We start from the raw sequence: 12,323 nt of genomic DNA, 5'->3' as shown, positions 1-12,323 counted from the left end.
TTTTACCAATGTCCTTGGCATGAAAGTCTTTCTGCCAAGGTCTTGTCGTTGCTCTTCAAATAAAACTGAAATTACACATCTCTTGTGCTGAACTGCAATGAAGAGCGCAAGACTTGCAAATGTACCGCTCCTACGAGTTTTGCATTCCCGAGTTCTTTGACTATGATGCCGTAATGTTCTTCTCATAACTCGCAACACACCTTCAACGCGTCCCTGCCACGCATCAGCCCAGCAGCCAGGGTACCTTGGGCCACTTGCCCCATGTTTGTGACACTTCTTGCTTTCGGCATTCCTTACCGCGAAAGTCAATGGCTTAATCCCCAAGTGAGCGTACATAAATTTTCATAGTATAAGGATCAATTTTGAGGTAAAATTATTGTTTAGTTGCAAAAAATAGTAATCCCTCCATTCCATATACTTGTCGTAACTTTAGTTCAGCTTTGGTAGAAAGTTGTAGTAGAGTAAAGCCGCGACAAGTAATATAGATTGGAGCAACCATTTATAGTTTAAATTAATGGATAGTCATCAATGCATTAAATCTTCCTAATTTCAAAGCATGAACGTGTAGTAAGGTATGTGAGAAATACTTAATAATTATTGGCCTATTAATATTTTTTTCATGGTAATACATGTCTCATTCATATCATAAAGATTAAAGTATAAATCACGCAAGGACCGACATGACAAAATTGAAAAGATAGCAGAACATATCTGAGCTTGATACCAACGCCCATCACCTGCCTCCGGCACCACGACAGCAGCCACCGAAGAAAAGAATGATGGATCACCTCCTCACCCGAGCTCGACGCGGCTCCATCGCTGATATACAGCTTTGCGGACCTCCAAGGTGGCTCACCAAAAGTGAAGCCCTTACCGTTGAACGAATCAGACGGGGGCAACACCCCGGACACGCCATCGAACTCCAGATCTGGCACCCCACCACGACTAAGACGTCGCAGAAGGAAACCATATCTGCCATTCACGAACCACGAACCCAACACATGTTTCGTCTTCCAGATGTCGTCAATGCAGACCACAGTCTGCATCCGCTCCTGGACTACCTCCCAAGCTCCGCGCCGACGCTGTAGCAAACGTCGTGGCAACGGCGGAGCCCGAGGACACAGGTCCACCATGAGGATGCCGCCGCCGCCACGCCATCCTTACTTCAACAGACTGGTTTCCAAATCCATCCCCAGTCATAGGACCGATGGCCATGTCAAGGAAGGATCCGAAGAATCTTTATTTCAGCGATGTCATCATCGCCGCCGAAACAAAGACAATGAACAACATATCATAATTCATGGTAGAATAATTTATCGAGTATCATACCTCGGATACATCTCTGTCATGTATTTACGTATAAATTTTACGTCGGGATATGTACACATATATTTCACGTTGGGTATGTACAAATAAATTTTACATTTGGGTATATCACATAAATTTCGCGTTAGGGTACATACATGTATGGGTATATACACATGAGTTTCACGTTGTGGTACGTACATTTATGGGTATATACACTTAAAAATATTTTACGAGGACTTGAGTATGTACTTATGGGTATATACTTCTTTTTGCTCATATATATTTTTTACTGGGACTTGAGTTTGCACTTAAAAATATATTTATCATTGTCATACTTTAATTATCATTGAGGGGTATATATTTTTCGGACATATATTTCTTAGGTGTCATTTCTCTCTATCGTACCTTGGGTATATCATTTATATGTTTCTGTTATATACGTACTATTATATGTACACAAATTCTTAGTGTTAGGTATATGATACCTAGGACAAAAATCTTACTACATGCATGGCAGTATCTTTACATTTTTAGTAGCCAAAATATAAAGATGGGTGTAGCATATGTGTGCGCACGTTGTATTCCGGTTACGAGTACAAGGCGAAAGCAAGAGAGCATAGACAAGGTATTATAATGCATACATATTTATAAGGAAACTAGGATGCCATTTTATAGATGGAAATAAATTGCAAGGTATTATAATAACATGCATTATTATGGCACGTATGGTATGCAACAATATTTGGAAAGTGATCAATCGTATGGGCCTTACCTGCATGGTGCCTAGGTGCCTGTTACAAGGGATCTTATCGTAACAGTAGGTTGATAACATTATTTCTTATAAATATCAGTGTGGAGCTAGGAGCCGAGCTGATTAACAGTAGGTAGACCCGTGTGGGACAACGGACCTTATCGTAACAGTAGGTTGATACCTTAATTTCTTGTTGTTTACAAACGAGTCGAATGCTGGGCCACGCTAGAACAGTGGCAATGCTGAAACAGAGTTTCGGTTCCAATTATTGACCTGCGCAGTGTAGTAGTTTAGTGTAGGGCACAAAGAGAGAGGCCTTCCCCTCCACCTTCATTCTGCTAGACTGCTACTCCAGCTTCCTTCGTGTTCCAAACCAGAGCCGGAGATCAGCAGCCAGCCTCCACCCTCCGGAGTCCAGACGAACGTCCCTCTCCTGCAGCCGCACCAGGACGCACGCTCTTCAGTGGTCACCGGTAAGATCTCACCTCAATCCATTCATGCATGCCGGAGCTAATTCTGCTGCTGAACGTGCACACAAACCCACTCGATCGTGCACAATAAAGCAGATTATCTTGGGAAGTTTGGCAGGTGATATTTTCTCTTTTGCTGCACGATATAGCAGATTATCTTGGGAGATCTAGCGTGTGATATTTCGGAAATCCAATTCTACTCTCGGGAGCATATGCTCCTGTGAACCAAAAATATTTTTTGTCGATTTTAAAAAAAAAATAGATGTGGGCATTGTAACACCCAAATGTTACCTGCAAATTTTGATGGGAAAAAGGTTAAGCATTTTGACATATGCAAAAATAACGAGTTGAACACCGAATGTTATACTTAATTTTGTTTTTCCACCGATGAAGCGCTACTATATCTTTCACATGAAAATTGTCAACCACACTTGCTACACTAACAAACTACAACTAAAAGAAATCATAATTTTTAATACTTATTTATTAATATTTATTTAAAAATTACTAATTAAGGTTGCAACAGAAGAAAAAAAATACCACACTACCCTAACCTAATAACCATGACTCAAGACCCCAATAGGTACACATGGCATCCTATCTTTGCTGCCACATATCATCCTTCCCACCCTCCACGACGGTGCCTCAGTGCTCACACAATCACAATGCGTTTGAATGTTGTCAATCCTAAGGCGTATATCTCGCGGTACAATATGACAAATCTTCTTATTTTTCCCGTGGGGTCTTGGCGAGATATGCATGCACAGTATATATGGTTTCTTTCATGCTCAATGCTTGTTTCCTGAGGTCAACACCGGTATGAAAAAAAGACGGATCATGCATTGGTGATTAAGGTTGCATCCTAAATAGCATTTTTAGAACAGTTAACAAGTAAAATAACATCATATTCAAATTCTACATATTTTTTAATCAAATCCCACATATATAACATGTTAAATTTGAAGTTAAAGTTTAAAAGATATGAATATTTTTTAAAAGCATTTGATAAGTACTGAGGGTTGATTAACCCAAATATCATAGGGGTTTTGCAAAAGCGAAAATCTGACTTAAAACTGGCTTGCAGGTTGATTACCAGAATTATCAAGGATTTTCCGCAAAAGCAAAAATGTACCTTAAAACTGAACTCCTGTTTGATTACTAGAAGCATCCAAGGGTTTACTAAAAAAATAGCATGACAGACTAAGAATATCACCTTCCTTTATTAGTAAATAAAAGTTAATAGATAGATTAATTAAAAGATATAAATAAATAAAATACAAGATCATTTCAGCCGAAAGTTCCAGTGTTTTTACATGTCCGACTTGCTGATGTCTGCTGTCACAACTCTCATGTGTCAGTGCAATAATCCTAGACGTACGGGCCCGTTACAAGATTGTTACGAAACTTTCCTTAAACCTCTCCCCCCCCCGATTTCCCACCGAGGTGGCCCGCCTCACTCTCCTTCCTCCCAATCCCCCTTTGCCATGTCAGCATGTAATTAATCACAGCCCGTAATTATCTGTACGTGTAGCAAAGCTCAGCGGCGTTTCCTATTCCGTTCATATGCATTTTCGCAAACTGGTGCCTGCAGCGATAGAGCAGGTTCCGAACCTGGGACCTCACTCGTCGTTCCATGTTTGCGTTACCACCCCGCCTCACAGTAGGTTTTGGTAAGTTAAAACCTTTCTTTTCTTTTATTCTTTCTTTTTTCTTTTTTTTTTCATTTTCCTTTTCATTTTTTAGTTTTGTGTTTTTGTATGAACAGGTTCCCCCTGCATCCTTTTGAATTTGATGAACATTTTTCAAATTTGATGAACTATTTTGAAATCCTATGAACTTTTTCAAATTTGGTGGACCATTTTTCAATTTGGACGAACCTTTTTCAAAATCGATGAACTTCTATTTCAATTTTGATGAACTTTTTCAATTTTTGATGATCTTTTCTAAGCTAACGAACTTTTTTCAAATCAGTGAACTGTTTTTTCCAATTTTATGAACATTTTTATTCAAAATCGATGAACTTTTTCCAAATTTGTGAACTTTTTTCAAAATTTCATGAACTTTATCCTAATTTTTGTGAACTTTTTCCAAATTCGTGTAAATTTCTCAAATTCACATTTTTTTTCAGTTTGTACGAACCTTTTCAATTTAATGAACTTTCTTGAAATTCACGTTTTTTATATTGTGCATTCATTTTTCTTTTTTCTTTTCATTTTATCGTAAAATAATATAGGTTGGGTATATAATAAGGACTATTTGTCCTCAGAATAAACAGCGTGGATAGATCAGCTTAGTTGCTATGTTCGAATTTGACTGCACATGTAGTTAGAGTTCAAATCCTGGCTTTACCACATTTCCGGACATTTTTGCGATCTAACAACATCGCTGTGCCTCGCTCCGTTTCCTGGGCTGGCCCAGTTCGCGTCCCTGCAGGCGCCAGCGGCGCGAATCCGCACTCCAGCGCTGTATAGGAGCTCCCAGCAGCATGCAAAGTCAAAGGAAAAAAAAAGCAGGGCGGTCGTATTCTTCGAGGGGGCCATGGGCGAACTAGAAAAAAGGGCCTATCTATTGTTGGCGGAGTAAGAAAATTGTTAGCTTGCATACATCTATTGTTAGCGGAATATGAAGCTCGAAAGGCGAGGAGCTACGCTCTTTCTATGTTATCCATCTCGGTCAGCATCTTCAGCTGGGCGCCTCAAACCCGTCTCATACGTTCGGACGGGCCGCCTAGTCATTGCCCGGTCACGATTTTTTGACCCAGACGGCCTCCCTCAAACCTAGCCACTTCACTTCACTTCCCTTTGTCACCCAAACTCGTCTCCGACGACTTCCGGCCATCTCCGACATGGCGGGCAGTGGATCCAAATTCTTCACTCCAGATCCATTGACACCGAGTTCATCCCACGCGGCCCCGAGGAGGAGATGGCCGTCTGGCTTGCGCTTCGCCGCACCCGGGAGAAGGCCCAAGCACGGCTGCGCTCGAATTCATTCCATCGGGAATCCATTGCGTCCGGCCAAATGGCGCATGGATCCGGCGCTGGGCCCGCCGTAGCTGCCTCGCCAGAGGCCGCGCGGTTCGTCTGGCGTCCAAACGCGCTGACGGACGCGCAACCCGTACATTGGCGCGCCGAGCATCGAGACACACCACCATGGGCCTCGTCCGACGAGGCCATGGCACGGTGTGCCCGCCGTGCACGACACCGGGCGCTGGAGGCGGCGGCATCCCTCGCGGCGGTGGACGTCAGCGAGACAGAGTCGCATTCTCCGGCGCCCAGCATGGCTCATCAGTCTGGGCACCATAACCGCATCGTGGTGGACGTCTGCGGCCCGTCCCAGAACGGATCCATCATCAATCTGACATCCACCGGCACCGTTCAGGTTCCGGGCTCTGACGAGAAAGAGGCGAGTGATAAGATATTGGCACGGATGAAGCTGCGAAGGATGCCTCTGTGTCCACTTGTCCGTTATTACGTGTGGTGCGCGTTGAAGCGGCGGTACTGGTCGACAAGGGCGATGACTTGGAGATCGTCGACACCCTCACAACACCTGGCAATATATGTAGCTGGCCTGCGTGTTTCCTTGCCACTGCTTCGTCAATTCGCCCTCACCGCAGGCGCGCTGCAGCCCACAGGACGGAGAGGAAGCACGCTACGGTAATGTACCTCGTTCTTAATTTATGTTTACTTAGTGAGTTCCTTCTTATGTCAAAATTAATTATAATAAGCGCAAAAAACCGCAGGTCGCTTAGAATTAGCAAAACAGAATTGGCATGTTTGCAGTTTCATCCGCCCACCATTCTTTAAAACTTACTAGCACACATGTCCGTGCGTTGCAACGGAAGTGATTACTGATGTGCCCTTCAGAAAATCGACCTGCGTGACACAACATCGCGTCAAGGTTGAATTAAAGGAGAGAGTGGTCTAAGGTAAAAAATCCCAACAGTTATAGCGAAGGTTTTGGGAGAGTGGTCTTAGAAAGATGAACCGTGTCTAACGTTGGGGTAGGGCGGGCCAAAACAACAGGGGGCGAAAGCTGTTGCGCAGTACTCGAAAGTATTAAATAGATAGGTGCTTGGGCTATGGATTAGCCAACCATCACACTAACTTTTTTAGTATGATGTTTGTAGGACAGCTCTGATCACATCATCCAATAATAAATCAAAAGTGCAGAAAAACTATTAGATTGACTATGTACAGAAATTCCTCCATACTTTTTGTGGGCCCTCCTTTCATTTTTAAACATGGGTCATTAAAAGATCTCGCATTTTAATTTACCAAAAACACATTTAAAACATATTTTGTGAAAACTTATTTGGGTAAGAAATTGCTAGAACACGTTTAGGCAATTCTTTGTTTGGTGATGAGGTCACCCTAATGTAATCATCTTTTCATCTGATAGTAATGGCCTACGTCCCTTTTATAGCCACTCAACCTCAAGTAACAAAATTTTGGATCCACTGCCGCAATTTATCGGACAATCCTTTCATTCTCAGGGTTGTTAAAGGAATGACCATTTGACCTTGTCATAGGCCTTTTCAAAGTCAATCTTCAAAACTACTCCACTCATTTTTTTTCTGGTGCATCTTGTGAACGGTCTCATGTAGGATTACTATTCCCTCGAGTATATTCCTTCCTTGCATGAAAGATATTTGAGATGGTCGGAAAAACATTGTCAGCAACCGCATTGACCAATTACTAGCTACTTTGGTGAAAATTTTGAAGTTGACATTAAGGAGACATATGGTTCTATATTGATGGATTCGCCTAGCCTCCTTAGTTTACGTCATAGAAATGATCTCGCTAAAATTAAGATGGAAAATGTCAAGTTAGCCGACACGAAGACAATTGAATAACTCCAATAGGTCAGTCTTGAAGAAATATGTCGGACTGTGTTCTCCAAACACCAGGGATCAAGGATACCTTGTATGTGAGTTCGGCCAGGGACTAAACACATTGTCGATCCACTATGAAAGGCATGCAAGAAAACAAGGACACAAGTGATTTTTTTACAGGTCCAGGCTGTCATGTTAGTGTAAAACCATACGTCCTATTGGTATTGATAAAAAAATGGGGAGTACAGGTGCTTGAGTGTTACAAAGGTGGTGGTCGGTGTGAGACCAGTGGTGGTCAGGGAACTAGCTAGAGTGCCCGAACACTCCTAACTCTCTTCCTCCTCCTAGCTACTATGCTTTGGTCTTGCTCGTGGTTGTAGGTGGTGTTGTTGATGTATGTTTGCCTGTCCCTCATTCAACCGTGGCCCTCCCCTTATATAGGCTTGTGGGTACCACATTTGGTCTATGAAAATATACAAAACGATATACAAATTATGGTCAGTTGGAGCAGTCCATTTGCTCCTGTCATGCTGCAATAGATGAGCTGACATTGGAATGTGTCAGATGCTCGACTATTTCCTCTGATGTGACGCGCCATACCGCTCTCCTCCTGCTTTAGGCCACGCCAACGTTCGATCTTGTCACTCGCCCCTCGGGTCGTCGTGATGATGGCCCTACCCGTAGCCCTGCGCTGGGCTACGCAAAGTAGATTGGCCGGGCAGTTAATGCCTAGTCGGTGGAGTGCTCCGCGAGGACATCCCTCTTGGATGACGCGTGTCTCGTCTGCTTGGGGGTTCATCCCCCGAATGCGTCATGGCTGACGTCAAGGAACTTCTCGGGAATCTTCTGCAGTTGCTTTCGTTCTGCATATTCGGTTGTTTATACCTTATGTACGAGATATTTCTACCACAATATATCTTTTCATTTAGCCTAACCTTTTGCCACGTAAAAATACCTCTGATGGGCTCATACAAATGACTTTTAGGTATACCATGGTATTTAATGTTCTGTCAACATCGGAAGCCATCAGGGCCTAGATTTTGTTATGTTCCATTTGGAACATCGCATCTCTCACCTCCGCTTCAGAGAAAGGTGCCATGAGGGTATCATTTTCTTCTGCCATGACTCGTGGAATATCATCTGTTCAGGTTTCATCAAGGGTGAAATTTCCTTCGTCTGGCGCCCTGAAAAGAGATTTGTAGTAATTGGTGATATATCTTTTGAGCTATTCCTGACCTTCGATCCACTCCTCACCTTGTTGATGACTAAAAATGCACTTCTTCCCGTGTCGAACATTGGCAACTAATTGAAAGTATCATGTATTACTGTCTCCCTTCAATGTGAAGTCGGCTTTAGATCTTTGGTAATATTTGATTTCCTTTTCTCCCAAAACACATGCAATCTTCTCATTAAATTGATTTTTCAATTCAATATCTTGTCGAGATAAGATGTGAGTCTCAAGGTCATCATGGTGGTGGACAGGCATTGCTTTTCTTCTTTACATCCCATTGGTGTACTTCGCCCACTCAGAGACGTATTGCCTTGTAGCCCTTATTTTAAAGTATCATCTTTGAATAGGTACGGTGTACGACCAACGGCGGGCCTCTCCCATACATTCTTTAACTATGTCTGCAAAGCCTTCCCGGTGCAACCATCGATCCCAATTCAAACTTTAAAAGGTGGCGAGCAGATGGACTTTTAGAATTAGAATCAAGAATGATAGGTGCATGATTTGATAGTGCCTCGATACGCTCTAGGGCCCGCGCGGTTACTAGAGGACATTTTAGCTCTCATTCAGTATCCATGAGTGTTTGAGCACCCTACCTTACCCCGACGTACACCATGTTTTTGTCCAGTTTGTGGTCGACTGTGAAAGAAAAAATCCCTGACCCATGCATGCTATATTAGCAGTGTACTAGGACAATGCCCCTGCGTTGGAAGGCGATATAAATATTCTAGTACGTTAACTTGTGATTTACCTGCCCATATTAATGTGATTGTGTAAATAAATGTTTTTTCAATCCTGCCCGTAATTTAGCTTATATTTTGAGGAGAAGTTTGATAAGTAAACTGAAGTGAAGTTGACTCAGAAGGTAAGGAAAGTAAGTAGTATATAGAGGTATGTTTGTCCGTATTGCTATATTAATTTGACCCTCTCTACCTGAATAATCGTATGCAGAGGGAAATGAATAGAGCCATGGAAGAACAAGCATGCAGAAACTACACAGAGAGTTGGATCAACAGTAATCTAGAACCCAGGAACAAGGCAGACCGGGTGGAAGGTTTCGTGATGGTGGCAGCTGTGTTTATGATTGTCCTTGCCATTGGAGCGCCCATGCGGCGTCATTGTAAGAGCATAATTATCAGATATGGAGTCGAGGGAGTGATCTTAGTGTCCTTTCCACTTCTCTCCTACACACTTGGATTGATGCAGCAGCAGCTAATCAAGAACGAACTTTTTCTAGTGTGGACGATGTTTCTGGCCATGCTTTCTTTTGGGGGTACCAACGCAATATCAGTCCAGAAGTTTGGCGAGAACAGCACAATGAAGATCTTTTGTGACATTCTCTTGTTCATGTTCTACATGGGCATGGCTTTAGCCAGCGTTGACGATGCCGCTATGGACGTTCTTCCGCGCATTGGTACAATCACGACCCTTATTTTTACAATGGCATTGGCAGGGAGAGTCAATGGACAGTGGGAGGCGGCAAGCTTAGCAAGCAAACCATCGTCAGAGAATGGCATCAAGTGGCTGGCCGACTACATGAAGCGTGAGCACCAACCCAGCGCATGCTACAATCCCCGTACCATGCAGGGATATAGGTACCCTGTTCTCATACACAATGCAACCGGAGATAGTCCAATAACACTGGAGCAGATCTGGTCCAACAACATTGGTGCCTTGTCATCTTCCAACAGTCCTCGTATACGTCGTCTCAAAGATCTCTGTCTCTCATTTGCTCTGTTCCATCTTGTGGTTCGGCGATACTTTGGCTACAGTTGTCCCGAGTCTAAGCTTGACAAGTCTCGTGATCTTGTTCTTGATGGGCTGCTGCAAACGGAACAAGAATATGAAAGAGCATTCCAAGTGATTGAAGCAGAGCTTGCTTTTATATATGACTTCTTCTTCACCAAGTATGCTTCCATTATGTATGGAAATAAGAAGTTCTATTGTGCTACCTCATTTGCCATCACAGTTGTCTGTATTGCTGTGGGTACATGGGCTATTACTGTTTCCAACAAGCAAGTTTCTATTTTGGATGATCTTTTGGTCGAAACCAGCAGACGTGACGTTGTGGTAACCGTAGCAGCCTTGGTTGCACTGTCACTATTCGAGCTGTTGCAGATATGTTCATATTTTGCCTCTGACTGGTCAAAAGTATCATTGGTTTGTACGTATGCAACAAATCCATCCTGGCAAAAAAACGAACGAATAAAGAAGGTTCTTTTGCTTCTAGGGAGACCTCACCGTTGGCTTCACTATTGGCGCAACACCATTGGCCAGTACTCAGTCCTTGATTCCTTCAGTTCCAGTTCTTGGGATCGGCTGAAGCAACGCTTTCAGAGTAGAAAGACTGGCAATCCTGTAGAGTTGACAATGGAGGTGAAGAAGGCAGTCGCACGGGTTATCAGGAACTCAATCAATGGGCATCTATCAAATGGGGCATCAGAATTGATGAGACACGACATGCATGATAGGCTCTGCTGGGCATGTCAGACTGATGATGGATTTACACTCACCAACAGTATACTAGTATGGCATGTCGCGACTAGCTACTGCGAGATCTCAGAAACAATCGCAGGCCCCAATGAAAATGATGTGCATCCAAACCGAGGTGTTGCCACTAGCTTGTCCAAGTATGTCGCATACTTGGTAGCTTGTGCCCCGAAGTTGCTTCCAGGCCGTCCGATAGAGTCAGAGTGTACGCTCGATGAGCTGGAGAAAGAAGCAAAAGAAACACTTCAAGGACTCGTATCGCCGAGGGAGAGGTATGAAAAGCTTAGAGGACTGCCAAATGTCGTTGATGAAGTTCCATCAAATGTAGCTGATGCAACAGAGGCAACATCCGCACAACTATTGAGCAAGGGTGTCAGGCTAGGAAAGTTGTTGGAGGACATGGAGGATCAGGTGATCCGTTGGGATCTATTGGCGGATTTCTGGGCAGAGATGCTGGTGTATATCGCCCCATCTGATAATGTGGCTGGTCACATTGAACTTCTTGCTGAAGGTGGCGAGTTTGTGACGCACGTCTGGGCGCTGCTTATGCATGCTGGCATCCTGGAGCGGCCTGCTGCTACTGCAATACCCTAGATGAAGGAGAGCAAGATGGCCTAAAGGTGATCGAGGTAGGAGCTACACTCGGTCGACGTATGTCCTCTATGATTTATGTAATCAAGACGTTGCGTTTGTGATGACTCTGCGCTTGTTAATCTGGTGTAAGACTGCGATTATTGTGTGTTGTACTTCCTTTGTGAAACTCTATTATCTGTTGTATGCTTGTACTAGTACATTCTCATATATGGCATGGTTGTGCGTGTGCCATGGGTCTATTGCATCCGGCTGGAGCAGGATTTTGTGGCTTTTGTAGCACAGCGCTCGTGATGTTATTGTTGTGAACTTGCTTTGTTGGGGTGTTAATTGTTTTCATTGCACTAGAAGTTTTGTACTCCCGTGCTTTTGGAGGATAATAATATATTTTGGTTAGTCAGTTTGGTTGCTTCAGATTCTTGGCTTGCAGCTCCTACCGGTGCCAGTTCGACCCAGTCGACGGAGGCGAAAATGAAGCAGCTGGAGTGCCCCAATTAATTTCCTAAAACCATCAGATCAACCGTAGTAACAAAATAATAAAGCAGCAACTACTCCTATTTGTCTGCCTTGTGTGCCATGGCTGGCTGTACAGTATCTCTGTGGAAGCCCTCGGCTCGCCCGAGGGTTAATTAAGCAGAGGCTAATGTTATGTGT

The 12,323-nt window shown here is 43.5% G+C and overlaps 1 protein-coding gene across 2 annotated transcripts in view; it reads left to right on the top strand.

Annotated features, from left to right (window-relative positions):
• The first annotated feature begins 2,290 nt into the window (after positions 1-2,290).
• LOC123072195 (uncharacterized) overlaps positions 2,291-12,323 on the top strand; it is a 31,808-nt gene continuing 21,775 nt past the window's right edge. Inside the window, exons 1-2 of one of the 2 annotated variants that reach the window (XM_044495761.1) lie at positions 2,291-2,532; positions 9,540-11,367. In XM_044495761.1, coding sequence (XP_044351696.1) covers positions 9,546-11,367 — 1,822 coding nt within the window. In that variant the 5' untranslated portion in view covers positions 2,291-2,532; positions 9,540-9,545. Of the gene's footprint in view, positions 2,533-9,539; positions 11,912-12,323 lie in introns of those variants that run through there. The other variant, XM_044495762.1, reaches the window with a different exon arrangement.

This window comes from Triticum aestivum, chromosome 3B, assembly GCF_018294505.1.
Source record: "Triticum aestivum cultivar Chinese Spring chromosome 3B, IWGSC CS RefSeq v2.1, whole genome shotgun sequence".
In the NCBI taxonomy this organism is placed as follows: Eukaryota; Viridiplantae; Streptophyta; class Magnoliopsida; order Poales; family Poaceae; genus Triticum; species Triticum aestivum.
This window is presented reverse-complemented; position numbering and strand designations above follow the sequence as displayed.